This window comes from Thamnophis elegans, chromosome 15 (genome assembly GCF_009769535.1).
Source record: "Thamnophis elegans isolate rThaEle1 chromosome 15, rThaEle1.pri, whole genome shotgun sequence".
In the NCBI taxonomy this organism is placed as follows: domain Eukaryota; kingdom Metazoa; phylum Chordata; class Lepidosauria; order Squamata; family Colubridae; genus Thamnophis; species Thamnophis elegans.
This window is the reverse complement of record NC_045555.1, coordinates 46,981,823-46,997,515: the sequence shown is the minus strand read 5'-3', so window position 1 is coordinate 46,997,515 and position 15,693 is coordinate 46,981,823. Positions and strand designations below refer to the sequence as shown.

The following is a 15,693-nucleotide window of genomic DNA, read 5'->3' as shown; positions in this document are numbered from 1 at the left end:
CAACGCTGCCTATACGCAATAGATAAATGTTTAGATTGAACAAGAAATAGATGAAGATAGAGATAAATGTGAGAAGTTAGGCATTTTTTGTTTATGTATGTTTAAACAATAGAATGAGGATTACTTAAATATGATAAATGTGATAGAGATTACCAATACTGTTACTCTGTACATACACAATATGGATGTATATTTTTAAAAAATTAAATAAAAATATAATTTACAAAAAGTGAAACGAAGTGGGGAAAAATGTGGAACTCACAGTGGACATAATTTTGCTGGTGTTATTTCCGATATAAAGGTCATATGAGGGACGAAAAATGTTTTCTTTCCTTCTTTAAGGTCTGTTAAAGATTGAGAGGTACAAACAGAGTCCAAAGAATCCTAGAATTCAATATTAATATTTTGATTATAATCAATATTCTCTCAAAAGATAACATCTGCATTTTTTAAAATGCATTTTATAAAAATTTCTACACAGGTTTACGGATTTCACAACATTTTATTTTTCCTTTTTTTACCTCTTTTTCATCATCTTCTGATATTTTGGCTAGATATTCATCCAATTCAGAATTATGCATTTGCCTTGAATATGAAAATATATGAAAAATAAACAATAGACATTCAGGAGTACAAAGTTAACAAAAATGTCCAAGTTATACATTACTTTCTTCCCCTCATTTTCAGTAGGAAGGAGAATACAATTAACAATGGAAAAGTGGGGATAGTCTTTTCACTGTCCTTGATACCCATTGTAAAAAACTGCAGTTTCTACTGATGATTTTGCATTGAAAAATGCCAGCTATTAAGAGAAAGACACGCCCAACATAGTCCAAGGTAAAATATAAGCTTGATTAATTATTGTTATACCAACACTAAATTAGAGTTTCGGAAGCAGCAGTGTATGATTAACATATTGCTGCAGTCACCCCAGCCTATTAATGATTTTAAGGCCACAAGGTTATGGCATTTGGTGATAGCATACAGCCTATCCACTTCTATAAAATTCTGTGTGCCACATCATATTCTAGCAATAAACAATTGCATTTTCCAGTAATGTTTCAGAACCCCCAAATTCAACTCTCTGTGTCCTGTTCATAGGTATAATTTAATGCAAAAATGAAGTATTTATCATTTAGTGGTAGTTTTAATTTTTAGAATTTTACTTGACCTTTTACCTCCCCTGTGAGTTTGAGTAGCCCAAAGCAACCCAATTAATTGGACAATTAGTTGGACTCTCCCTAATCCTTGTCCATCATCTTAAATAGCACCACTTTGGCTCTATCAGTTCTCTCAATCTTTCTACTGTGTATCTGGGAAGGGCACTTAAAACAAGAATATTTGGTTAAAAGTGGATCTAAAACAACATACTACAATTAACATTAATTATGGCTTATAAAATTTAATTATGAAATAAGCCATAAATTTAGATTAAACCATAATATTCAGAAACACCTTCAATATTCAAATATTATATGAATAAAAATTAGCAGCCATTTATATTCCGTTTCTATTGAGCTTTCCAGAAATTTCTCTTCGTATCAGGCCAAATGCAGATTTTATGTCTTCTAGGCTTCTTCGTTAAAGCTAAAGATACATATTTTTCCAAGATTGCCATGATATTACTTTTTATAGAGAATTAATACACAAATTCTAATTGCATTATGATTGCCTTATACATCTACCTTTGAAATTGAATCTTTATAGTTGTACTGGTAAAGCTTTGCTGTCTGCGTAAAGTCTTCATCTGTTTCCACCCTTTCAGCATATTTTGTATTAAAGAATAATCGCGCTGTTGTTCCTTGTCATATAATATTTTAGTATTTCTTTTTTAGAATGAACATAGGGAAGAAAATTACAGTGGGAATTCTACTCTTTAAAGGCACAATAAAAGCTAAACATTAATTTCTCCTGTTAGGAATGCAAATACACCGAAAACCTTTTCTTATATACTTATGCAAAGAACAGGTGGCCCTCAGCTTATGATCACAATTGAGTCCAAAATTTATGTTGTTAAGAATTTGTTAAGTGAGTTTTGCCCCATTTTACGACATTTGTTGCCATAGTTGTTAAGTGAATCACTGCAGTTGATGTTAGTAACCTGCTTGTTAAGTGAATCTGGCTTCCTCATTGAATTTGCTTGTCAGAAAGTTGCAAAACGTCGTGGTCCCGGGACCCGGCAATGATCACAAATATGAATCAGTTGCCACGCTTCTGAATTTTGAACATATGATCCTGGGAATGCTGGAAAGCTTGTAACTGTGAAAAATGGTCCTAAGTCACTTTTTTCAGTGCCGTTGTAACTTTGAACAGTCACTAAATAACTGTTGTAAGTCGAGGACTACCTGTATAAGTGTCTTCTTGTGAAAACAGAGATACACCACAAAAAATAAAAGATTACCTGAGACATTTAAAAAAATCACTATTGTTTAATGAAGATCTTGAATTTCCATCACACTTACATTTTCAACATTCGAATAGAGATCATGAGGTTTATTTAATATTAAAATTAATATTAGAACGGAATAGAATAACTAGTGAGACTTCCAGGAAAATAACGGTGGACTGAAAGTGATGGCAATGGAATGAGGGCAAAAGGATCAGCACCTCAAAATTCCCCTTTGGATAGAAAAAAATAGAATAGAAAAATAGAATAACAGAGATGGAAGGGACCTTGGAGGTCTTGGAGGGGAACTTAATGGGGACATGAAAGGAGCCCCCAACTGGCTGTCTCCCCAGGCAGTGGGGATGTCACTGGTTGATCCTTTCACCAGATAAGTGTTTTGGTGCTTCTGATATGGGAAAAATGCTTTATGTTGATTTTTATGTCATAAAAAGTTTTATAAAATATGTAAACTTCCCGATTCCACAAGAGTCATCGGCTGTGAATTTTAGCCCATTCGAGGTGCCTTCGTTGAAAATGTTTTACCCTATTGTTTTGCCTATTAAAGATTACAGACATAAGAGTTTTTAATAGTATATAGATTTCAGGGACTGTAGAAATAACAATAAAGCAAACTAAATAAATAATACCATTAATAACAACAATAATAACAAAATAACATATCTGCCGCATGTTTGAAATATTCCAGGATAACACGATACCTGATTTGTGATTTGTAATCCTTTATAGTATTTGTATTCAACCGGCCTGTTTTTAAATTTGTTTCTGCTAGTTTTGTTGCACTTATTAAGGCTTTTAGCTATAATAAAAATAATTTATAATTAGTTAATTGTTATTAGTGAATTAGCATTAACAAGTAGAAAAAAGCAGTCTGTAAAACCGATGCATATATTTATAGTGGAAAATGTCTACATTTTGCAGTCATGATGTAATAACAGAAAATAAAAAGAATAGTCATAGACATTCTGCATAATTCCAGCAGAAATATTTGTTTCACAAAAAATGAATAATCCTCAAACTTCAGTGTAAAAGAACTAAGTAATTTGGCTTCATTCAGCCGGATATTACTATTAAAAGAACTTTGCAGTAGAGGATAATTGGTCTCTCTAGAATCTTTTTTTATGTTCTGGAGATTTAATTTTAGGAAACCAAACAAATTATGGCCATAAATAGCTCTCTATATGGTAAATGGAATTTTTCATCACAATGTTTTAAAAGAGATGTAAATATTTCTAGTATCATAAATTGACTACAGTTTTATATGTCCTATTACGGGTAGTCCTTGACTTACAATTGTAATTGAGCATCCAATTTCAGTTGTAAGCTGTAACAGACATAAAGCAAATCACTACATGATTTCACCTGATTTTAGCTTTTTTGGGGCAGTTGTTAAGTGAATGTGGCAGTCATAAATCAAATGCAGTGGTTGTTAAATGAATGTTGCAGTTGTTAAGTGAATCCATTGTTCGCTATGGGGTGCTTTGCCAGAAACCAGAGGTAAGCATTGGTTTCCAGTGAAACATTGTGACTGCAGAATGTTACAAAAGGCTGTAAATGTGGACTGGTTCCCAAGTGCCCTAAATAAATATGTAGCATGAATGCAATTCATGCATTCAATTCAATTTATGTTTAAACAAAAACAGTTCAAAGGCTGGCAGGGAGTGGGGGGAAAACAACAATTCACCATATATTTCTAGGAAATATATTTTAGACTCTTTTGAATGTTAATTTGACATGTTAACAATAAATTTATTGTCTCATCTATGTTGGAATATTGTAAGCAATATAAAAATAGAGCTCTAATCAAATCAAAGTTTCAAAATCAATATGTACGGATATTATGACAATATATATTGAAGTTAGGGATATTTCTAGTTTTCAAATTGAGACAATCTGGTCATTTAAACAACATCCTTTCAAACAACATTATAACTAAAATATAACTAAGGTATTCTCTTACTTTTTCAGAAAGCAAGTTAGTAACATTTTGCTCTTGTCTTTTCTGAAAACATTCATAAATATCAATCAATTTAACAGCCAACACTTGCTCATAGTTAAAAAGAGGATGATGACTGAAGACAATACTTGATATGTTAAGATCTAGTTGATACATTTTACAGTCATCAAACTTGGTACAATTTTCCAACTCTGGTTGCGTTGCCTATTTTGTGGGGTAAAAAACACAAAATTTTCTTTTAAAGAAATAAATTTTGAACAACAATACAGACAGTACTTCTATGTATGCACATTTTTATAGCAGGCTCTGTAAATGAATCCAAAGTGAGAAAAACCTGTTTGGCCTGATAGATAAAACTTTTTATGAATCAACATAGAAAATTATGTTTTTCTGACACCATTTCAATTTTATGAAATATTTCAGACTTAACTATTAGATATGAGATTGGGTCAAATACTAGGTTTTTTTGTATGAATAAACAGCAATGTGTGACAAAGCCATGGATGTGATTGGGTACATTTGTATCCCCTAAAAGATTTGATACAAAAACCAAAGCTGAAAGGCCTGAATAGGCAGCTAGGCTTTAAAAACTAATTCAAAATGAGCAGAGATCTCTGAGATGTTTGCCGCTTGCTCGTTCATGTATCCTTCAAAGCAAATGGAAAGTGATGAAGCAATTATATCATAGCATCTCCACCTATCTTATGTAATTCCAAACGCTAGTACAGCCCTTGCATGAGTAACACCCCCTCCACAAATTGTTATTTAATTATGGTGAAAAAAACAACAACTAAAATATACTGTCAGTGTTCCTGAATATATGTAGCACTTCTAGCAATACAAACTGAATGCTATCCAATGAAATATATCCCTTTGTGAAGTAGTGTGAAAGAATGAAAACAAACCTTTTTGTATATTGTCTTTAATTCTGTGACAGTCTTAACAGGGAAAGACACTACGCGATGGCTTGATTGCTTGACTGGAGAAGGTAATGATATTATTTCCCCACTTTCTTCAAACCAGCCTTTTGCCTTGATAAGGATGATTCAAAAGCATAAAGAAAATCAAGCAAACTAACAAACATAACTTTTTAACAAACAAATTGTTTAGAAAGTAGTTATTTAAAAAAAATGCAAAATCATTTTACCCCTTCTCGCTGAAGGCGATTCTCCATTTTGTGGTACATATTCCTAGGAATATAAGGCTTTCTTGGAATGTAAAATCCTTCCTCTTCTAGGAGTCGTGGTGACATATTGATTGGTAGCTTACAGCTATGTGTAACTGAGAATAATTAAGATGACTTCAAGAATGATGTATACTTATTTAGAGATTGCAATGCTCATTAGTTTTCTTCCTTTTACTAGTTACATGCTGAGAAAAGAGGTATAAATGATTTGTGGAATAATTATAATATTCCACAAATCATTTATACACCCATATTAATCTGCTACAGATAATATTCATCATAAAGTTAATTGCTAGTAAAAAATTTACTTTCTGCAACTTTTGCTCTTCTAAGCTTCTTACTGCTCTCATATAGCTATGGAAAGATTAAGGAAATCTGAAATGTCATAACACTGATTATGTACAACAACAATGTACCTAGCAGTTATGACATTTCTTTATCTTGTCTCTTAAAGGCTAGACTGAACATGCTACCAAGATTTATCAGAAGTATCATTTTTTTATATTTACCCACTTTTTTAAAAAAAATACTTTTAAAAAAAGGATAACATTGCTGTAATGTCATTGGTACAGTTTTGCATCCCTTGAGGTGCAGCCATTACCTAGAAATAAGGTAATGGAATTACATTATATCCATCATGATTTTTTTTTCTCATCAAGAGACTTATGCCAGCGATGTCCTTAATCTAACTGGTTTTCATTCATGGTTTGAAGAGGACAGGAAAATGTTGATATGCCATGTGTTGCTACCAAGCAGCTCCTTCCTAAGTTGCTAGAGGTGACCACTAATGCAGCACTGAGATTCTTCTGTCTATTGATATTGAATGGTTTCAGTGTTCATAAGAAAGTCAGAGTACTTCACAATGACAAACAACTCATACCTCCAGGAAAATTTGGACCTGAATTGGGGACCCAACTTTGGCTTGTTCTTAAGAATCGCTGCATTTAACATTATTCTCGCCTCCTTCTATATGAAGACATTTTACACAAGCAAAGTATATAGTTTTTTTTTTATGGAGGGGGAGCACCTCTTTGACATAGTGCCATTATGCCATTTTTTGCAGCATAAAAATCTTCCCTAGCATTTACAAACAGTTTTATGATGAATTGTACATCAGTATAGATAGGTTTAGTGAAAATGCAAACTACATTTAATTTTGCACATGGTAACAGTTCTGTCCTGAATCAGCAGACAGAGATAATATTTATATTTATGTCTATAAAATCAGTATCAAAGTTATACTATCTTTGGAAAGTTACATCACCTGGTGATGTGCTTGGAATAAAGAGTTGGTTCCACGCCTTTTCCTTGTCTACTTTATTGAAATTACAGGCAGGAGATTTTATTTCAAGTAATTCTGTCAACATTTCTTTCTCATGGACAAGCAGTGGAGTTTGCTCATTTAAGCTACAGATGTTTTGAAGGCAGCCATCTGTTGATTTCTATTGTTCATCATGAAGAAAAACAATGTTAAATAATACATTCGGGAATAATTGAATACAAACTAAAATGAAACATATTTCAACTTAATTCTTTGAAGTGATAAAGGTAATTCCTAGAAAATAATCAATATGTTCATAAATTAAATCCAGTCTGAATGAAAAGCAATGATATCTACTGTTTTCAATTTCCATGTATCTTCAAAGTTTGGCTGGAAAACTTTTTAATCATTTGGAGTAGATGTTGAAAACAAACAGAATTCCAGTGGCACAATAGTAGATTCTACTTATGTAGACAGTAAATAGAGGGATATCTTTATTAGAAACACAAAAAGGTGTCAAAAGAGACACATTGTTACCCTCAAAAGATGGGTAGTAGAAAGGCTATAAATATAAATATTTTAAATATACAAATTTGATAATTTGGTTTTTGATTTGTCAATAGTATTAACAAAAAATTATCCTATTTGAAATAATTTAAGATAATTATTTGATAATTTCTGTTGAATTTTATTATATCATTTAACTTGACAAATTTCATCAAATATGCATCAATGACCTACCTTCAGGACAGAAATAAACAATTTCTCAGTGTTCATATTTCTGTTTTTTAAATGTAATTCTTCAATACTTAAAATTTTGTAACTCATTTAAAATAACTTCTTTAACAATTCAATAACTTATTAAACTAATGATGCAATCCAATATACATTGAACAGGGAGCACACTAAGGATATAAAAAAGTTTTGGACTGAAACAATCTGGCTCTGGAACATTCTATTGTTTGCTTTGAACAGGCTAATGTGTACAATGTGGAATTACTTTATGAACTTCTAGAAGTTGATTATTTGCAATCAGAAGTGGTCCAGGTATTTGACACAGAAACACACTTCTAGTAGTATACAGCATTCTTCTTTTACAACAGCTTCCCACTTCTGCAAGGGGCTATTTAGATCCTATCTAAAAAAGAATACGCATAGTTCAATGTAATTTATTAGTTCTCATTTGGAGCCAGTAAGAGGATGAAAATGATACAAACTTTCTGCACTGAACAATTAAAACCAATGGTTGTTGCTTCTTCCATTTTTAAAGATTATTTTGAAAAAAACAATGCAGCAATTTTTAAAAAGACTGAAAAAAGGCAGGATATAAAAAAAATCATATGACTTCTAATCCAGTTGCAAATGCACTGTTTTTATACATAAAAAACATAATATAATGTAATTACATATAAGTACATATTACTTCCATGATTATAGTGAAAGATTTCCAAGAAACTATTGAAGACTTACCAAAAAGAAAAAAATAATAAAATAATATTTACTTGATGTGTGTATACATTCTGAGACATTAAAATAACATTTCAATATTGTTTATTTCATTAAAAACAATAATGAAGTATACAGCACTATATCTAACCTATTTATTAGAAAGAACTACAAGCCACACAAAAGAAAAGGACAATTCATATGTAAAGAATATTAATACCTGTCCAACATTTGTATCAAGTTCTTTCACATTGGAGTGCTCTTCAAAAGTTGATGTAAAAAATTCAAAACCCACATCTAAGGGTACTTCATTCTAAGAGTGAAAATAGAACAGATATCTGAACAACTGTTGATAGATTGTACCAGTCATAGAGCAACCTTTTATTTTCTTCTAAAATATACTCTCCTTTATTTGTCCTCATATTCTTTTAAAGTAGAAGTTATGGTTCAAATATTATGCTTTATTTTAAAAATAGCAACCATCCAATCCTCAGGGAAACATTGTTATGTTTAAAAGATGCATAGGTTACCCTTTAACTAAAACTATGTAATTTGTTCATATACCGTGTTTACCCAGAAACATCACATGTCCTGAAAAAAAGGCCATGCCAGATTTTTGGGGTGGGCAAAAATATATGCCATCCCCTAAAAATAAGTCCATTGGGCAACCTCGCCCTCGGCCAGGCAGAGCGCCACTCACTGACCCAGCGGTATCCCAAAGGCGCCAAACTGTTGGAGCCGGGGGGGGGGACAGGGACTTGTGTGCCTTGGAGCCTTTGGGATATTATTATTGGGGGGGAGCTTATTGTTTTGGGTGCAGGAGGCAGTAAGCGTGGTCACCTCATGGCTATTGTGTTGCACTGCTGCGACAGCGCAACACAGCCGTTCGCCCCTGAGGTTGTGCCCGTGTCCTCCTGTCCCTGTGCCAGGCTCTTCAGGAGCCCACCCGCAAGAGAGCAGCCACTCGGCAACTCCCCTTTCCAGCTGGGAAAAGTGCCACACAACACCCCAGCGGTGCTGCCAAATCTTCTGGGAGCCAGGGCAGAGAGTCTTCCGGCAGTGGCCACTCTGGGAGTGCGCCTCCCGCTCTATGGTTGTGGCCCAGCTCCTGAAAGGCTCTCTGCCCTGGCTCCTGGAAGACTCGGCAGCAGACTTCCGGGGTTTGGAAGCCACAGAAGAAGCTATCCACAGTGCTGGCATGGCAGCGGCAACAGCCCTGGCCCTGCAGGGAGAACTGGCCCACGTGATGGTGAGACTGGGAGGCACACGAACGGGGGTGGAATAGGTGCTCACACAAGCCCCCTCTCCCACTGGGCAGAGCACCATTCACCAACCAAGTGGTATCCTGAAGGTGCCAAGCTGTGAGAGTGCTTGTTCCCCTCAGCTCCCACGGCTTGTTGCCTTCAGGATACCACCGGGGCAGTGAGTGGCGCTCTGTCCGGCTGGAGAAAAGGGTTTCTGCGTGGCTGCTCTCTTGTGAACAGGCTCCCAAAGAGCCTGGCGCAGGGACCGGAGGACATGGGCACAACCTCAGGGGTGAACAGCTGTGTTGCGCTGTCGCAGCAGGGTTCTGTTGCTATCAATTTTTTGCTATTTAACCTTTCATTGTTATATTTGACAGACTGAAATCCATATTTAGCTTTCTGCTGACATAATTTCAAAGGGCGTTTCCTGTTTTTTTATTGTTGACCTTCCAGATATAGATCATTTTTATTTTATTAAGCTTTCTGGATCCTCCCTGATGCTTGTACCACTAATTTTAAAATAAATATAAATATGAAAAATTGAAACATAAAACTGAATAGAATTTTGCTAGAAAACATTTTTTCAAAAACTAGATGAGATTTTAAAAGGAAGGAAAACAATTGAAAAGATTATGTTTTTTAAAGTTAAAAGGAATAGACCCATTAGGATCAATTAGAAATTCTCCTAGATTCAAGCTTCCTGTTGTCTGGAAAAAAAAAATCCTCCAATGTGCAACTTTTCTTTTTCTTCACACCAACAATCGAATAAAGAAGTACACAATCTGCAGCTATTTTCTAACCAAGATGCAATCTTAAAACTCAAGTACAGGTAAATATGTGCAATTCATTTGCTTTCATTTTTTCTTTATGTCCCATAGTTGCAACTTTTGTTATTATTTTCTTTGGCCATTGAAAGCTCTGAAAAAAGATAAACAAATGTCTTGTATATGCTCTATTTCTAATCCTTTTACAAGATTACAGATATGTTTGCACAGTTTATATAGACCATCAACTTTAACTTTTAATAATATTTAGTAAAATATTAAAAATTAAGAAGGAATCATTTTTTTATTTATGTTAGGCAGTACCACATAACTACAGTTCTACAAAATTGTGCCTTTCTCTTTATTAATATCCTGAAACTGAATCAAACTATAGTTCATTACTCTCGGGAATCTTTTTCACAAAAGTTTTGTTACCTCAGCATTTATTTCTTGATTGTTTTGAAAACCTGCAGCAGAATTTTGTTTGTGAGAAAAATCTTTTTCCTGCGCAGCCTAAAATAAATATTATGCTCTATTTAGTATATTACTTTTAACATACACATTAACAACTAAAATCACATACAAATTACACATCACATAACCACTTTTTTCCTGGGACACTTCAAGTGATGTTGAAGGTGAATATTTTACATTAGATTATCTTTTTTTCCTTTCATAGAAACATAAATCAATATTCTGTATTTTTTTTTTCATTTAGTTACAAACCAATTAAAACTATCACCTTGACGGTTTTCAGCTTTTCTTTTACTCTGTCCCGTAATGCTTCAGTTAATGTATCTTGTTCTTCTACTTCAGCCACAACTAGAATCAAGAAAACATACGTTTTTAGAATGCAGTTTGTGCCAGAATTATTTCACTGTCCCTGTAGTATATACTGTAGATCTAACAGTAAAATACGTCACTATATTTTTTTAGTTTTTCAAGCTGTTAAATGGTTGCGTTTTGCATATGAACCACATACAGAGACACACATTTAGCAAAATTCCAAATGAATGCATATTTAATAGGATTGTGCTCTGATTCAGCTTTCAACCTGACATGAGAGTCTCTGACAGCCTTATCTCTGATTCAAAATCGTCATGGAATTCTACTTCTAATATTTTGAGATCATGAGTTTGTGAGATCAGCCTGCTGGAAAAGAGAGGATGCTGTGTTTTGCACCCAAAAATAGGGGAAGGTTTTTAAACAGTAATTTCTGACACTTACCCATATTGGTGGGGAGGAAAGGGAATATTGGACTCAGGGATCAACCAGCATATCTACAAATCAAATTGAGCTCTATAACGTAAGAACCCAATTCAGTTTTTGGGACAAGTAATACTTTGAGGTGGATAAAATTTCCATAATTGTCCATAACTGATTCTGCTCCAATTACACTTCATTAGTGTTGGCATTATTGAAGGAAGTTAAATCCCACAACTCTCCTAGAAAAAATGAAATATCCTGGGAAATGTTGAAAAGGCAGAATATTATATTTCCCTGGATAAGAAAGGGAGAGAAACATGTCTTTAGGCACGAAACAGACTCACTCTTAATAGCCCCCACTTTCTCAATGGGCCATTAGGGGCCCTGAATTGGTCTTCTCTACATAACAAAGATAGGATTTGCCTTCTACAGAAACTCACCACACGGCATCTGGCAAGAAGCAATGCTCAACCAAACGACGGCCTAGACTAGAGGGTTGCCCCTGAAGGGCTCCATGGGAGCCTGACAACTAATCAGAATATATTTCTTACACAGGAACAGGAAACAGAGAGGTGGGGCTGAACAGAGAGTATAAAGCCAGGAACTTTAGGCCTCTTGTTCTCTTTTCTTCTTCACTCAACATTTTGAAGAATGTGATCACCTTTCCTGTTCAGGACCTCAAATCATGTGGTCCTGTCCACCATTAAAGCCATCTCTCCAAACAGCCTCCATGTTTCCAGTGTCTTTTTCCCCATTTGGAACTGAACCCAAAAGGACATTTCTTTCAACATTACTATACTTTATTAGGAATGTTGCCCAATAATGCGTTTTAGTTCTATTCAGTCGCCTTCTGTCTTTCAAGAATCATTTAGAAGTCATTGTGCTAGAGCTACTAAAGGGAGACAAAGCAGAAGTGGAAGCAGTGAGGGGGAAAATATCTGTGGCTAATCATGGAAAAGAGCCACATTTCCTGCCCCTGAAATTAAATAACAAGTATTTGGCACTGTTATTTTGCATCCAGAGAAAGAGTGCAAAATTCTGGAACACGCAAAGAATAGAAAGTCTGACAGTAACAGAAGGAGCTACACCATTTCATTATCAATCAGACAACACCTTCTTCCATGAATGGATAATTTATATACAGTATCAAAGTATATTTTTTCTGGAAAAATAATCCATCAGCTTACTCAGTTAACCATTTTGTTGTAAACCTTTTTAAAAGATGGTGTAATGCAGTGTTTAGGCGGGGAATTATATTTTTGCTTCACTTTCCCCTCAGTAAAATTTCTCTAGAGGAGGTCTCTCACATATGCAAATTGGAAAAAATGCAGTTAACAACATGTTCAAAGGACCTAGTAATTTATGTTAAGAATGGAAAAGCACGAAGTCACAAACCACATTAACTCTGCAGCTGACAATGTCTCTTAAATTAGAATGAGATTAGGTTTTCGGTGATTATTATTCTTCAAAAGTTATGCTTCTGTTCATAAATTCTCTAGAAGGCTGGATTATCGGCCAAGCTGCAATGATACTGATTAATTACAGAACAACAAATTAAACAATTCACAAATAAGTTTTCACACAAAAGTGTATGGAAAGAAAGAAAAAAAAAAGACTACAGAATCAAAAAGTAACTTTCTAAAAGTGCAAAGGTATTGCATAATTTCTTTAAACAGCTACCACCACACTCCAATAGGAGGTCCAGCAGAAAAAGGGCAGGTTCATGACTCCTTTGTAGAAAAGGTGGGAAAGCAGGGGGGGGGGGGGGCATCTGTAGACATACATGGGTTGGGGAAGTAGGAATCACTTAGATCATGGGTGTCGAACGTGCTGCGTCACATTGATGTCAAGTGATGTATCACGACTTTTTTGCCTTCGTGGAGCTGGGATGGATGTGGCTTATGCGTGACATATCTGGCCGGTGGGTCACCAGTTTGACATCCCTGTCTTAGACGATGTTTCATTACCCTCAACATATGCCCAAATTACCCCTTTGAGTATAGTTTAAAACCTCCACTTTAAGAATCATTGTGCTAAGCAGTAAAGTTAGATAGAGCAGCAGTACTGAGAACAGTCTTATTTGACAAAAATGAATTCACAATTAATTTTTGAAATTGTAGATGCAGGAATAACAAAATATTACAAATTACTTTAATGTTATAGTTAATATTGAAATATTTCTACATTGTTAAGAGTGGACCATTGTACTGTGATATTTGAACGTTTTTGTCTTTCACAGTGCATCTTTTTTCATTCTGATTTTCTCTAATAAGGTATTATATTGAGAAGTCAAGACAAGATATCTTCCCAGGATTTTTTTTTAATATTGAAAAGTATGCATAAAAGCATAAAATGAAATAAAGATCCTGTTAAATAAGGATAAAATGAAATAATAAAACTCAATTTAAGGCACACTAAATGTTTCTAAATTTCATATCCACTCAAATAAAACATTGAATTACCTTTCTGTGGAGTTTGTTCTTGTGCTTCAATTTGTATTCTTTCATCATATAGGTTATCCTCAGTTTGCTAAATTGAATAACAAAAATTGCTAATAAACTATAACAACTACATTCCCGTATGGCTGATTGATTGATTTAATAAATTTATATCCCATCTTTCCTCCAGGACAGATATTTGCAAAACATTTTATTTTCCAGGTTTTTCCATTTAAATCTTCTTATTTCCCACAATAAGAAGCTGATCAGATTCAAAAAGTATCAATGTAAAACAATTATTTCTGTCCATTTTCATTATACACTATGGTTACTTGTTTTATAGATCTCTGTCATGTCTATTTTAATTTATGTATCTCATATTACGACTTTTCCTCAGCTTGAACATTTTGGTTGCTCTTTTTTGCCTCTTTTTTATAATACAGTTATCAAAGTTCAGCAACCCAAATTGTGCATTGTGTGGGTTTACACTGTGTATTTAAAAAAAGGCATTATAGTATTGGCAGTTTTATTTTCCATTCCTTTAGTTACTAACATTTTTTCAACAATTGCCACAACAGGTCACTGACCTCAATTTCCATTCATTTATATCTGAATTACATTTTTCCTTGAATTATATTTGCCATTTTAACAAGTAGCATTTAGTATTTTTATTTGATATACTCTTAAACCTGTGCAATACATGCAGAAAACAATAGAAATCAACAAGGTAGTATAACAAATACTTCCGAGGTGGGTAAAATGAGGACCCGGATTGTTGTTGGGGGCGATATGCTGACTCTGTAAACCGCTTAGAGAGGGCTGAAAGCCCTATGAAGCGGTATATAAGTCTAACTGCTATTGCTATTGCTATGACACATTTGGCCCATGGGCTGCCAGTTTGACACCCCTGCTCTAGCATAAAAGTTATCCATTGTTGTTCCTCCCTGCTTCCTGTTTTTAACTATTCTACACCTGGAAGAAACCTAAATATAACCTGTACTGTTTTTGTTGTTTTGTGATTAACTTCAGGGTACAAATTGGTGTATATTTAATGTAATATTTTTCAAATAATCTTTTCTTTAGTTCAAAGCAAGTTGTCAACATAGAGGCATTTTTTAAAAAGCAATTTCTGAAGACTATCCAAAATTCTAAAGAATATACTATATTCTATTTCAATATGGACAAAAGTACCTGATTTCTAATACTTTCTTTAGGTAAAGAATTTTTTTTCTTTGCAAGTCTTTCCTGAACTTTCTCTTTCTGAAAAAAAAAGGAAATTGTTATAAAAGTTTATCTGTAAGGATACAAAGCCCAAACAATGAATATAATCACATGCTTATTTCTCAATATTTAATATAACAAATTATCTAAAGGACAATTTTATGTAATCATTAATAAATCAGTTAGAAAATAATGTATTTTAAAATATTTTTCATAACTTGCCTCACTCTTTTTATCTACTAATGCCTCCAAATCTTCATCAGAATCCATTTCTGTTAATTCACTGAAAAAATAAAAACTATAAACATTTATAAAATATATGTATCAACATAATTTCCGCTTGACAATCAGTAAAAAATAATATACAATTACTTTAATCAAAATAAATTCGTTGGGACTATGTCCATGGCTTTTTAATATTCTTATGTTTTAGCATATTTCTCTGATTGCACATAAAGTTATTGAAGTGTTCATTGAAGATAGCTTGTACTTATGTGGAACTGTGCTATGATATGTCTCATGTTACATCATTGCTGTCCAACATTCAATCTTGTTTTAAAACTTGA

The 15,693-nt window shown here is 33.8% G+C and overlaps 1 protein-coding gene across 1 annotated transcript in view; it reads right to left on the bottom strand.

Moving 5' to 3' along the window:
- CC2D2B (coiled-coil and C2 domain containing 2B) overlaps positions 1 to 15,397 on the bottom strand; it is a 53,906-nt gene extending 38,509 nt beyond the window's left edge. The window contains exons 1-12 of the mRNA XM_032231700.1: positions 15,350 to 15,397; positions 15,098 to 15,166; positions 13,931 to 13,997; positions 11,005 to 11,084; positions 8,475 to 8,567; positions 6,812 to 6,989; positions 5,509 to 5,642; positions 5,267 to 5,392; positions 3,106 to 3,203; positions 1,686 to 1,826; positions 522 to 585; positions 263 to 384 (exon numbers count right to left, since the gene is read on the bottom strand). Of these exons, the coding sequence (XP_032087591.1) occupies positions 263 to 384; positions 522 to 585; positions 1,686 to 1,826; positions 3,106 to 3,203; positions 5,267 to 5,392; positions 5,509 to 5,642; positions 6,812 to 6,989; positions 8,475 to 8,567; positions 11,005 to 11,084; positions 13,931 to 13,997; positions 15,098 to 15,166; positions 15,350 to 15,397 (1,220 nt within the window). The remainder of the gene's footprint in view (positions 1 to 262; positions 385 to 521; positions 586 to 1,685; positions 1,827 to 3,105; positions 3,204 to 5,266; positions 5,393 to 5,508; positions 5,643 to 6,811; positions 6,990 to 8,474; positions 8,568 to 11,004; positions 11,085 to 13,930; positions 13,998 to 15,097; positions 15,167 to 15,349) is intronic.
- Between the last annotated feature and the right edge of the window lie 296 nt (positions 15,398 to 15,693).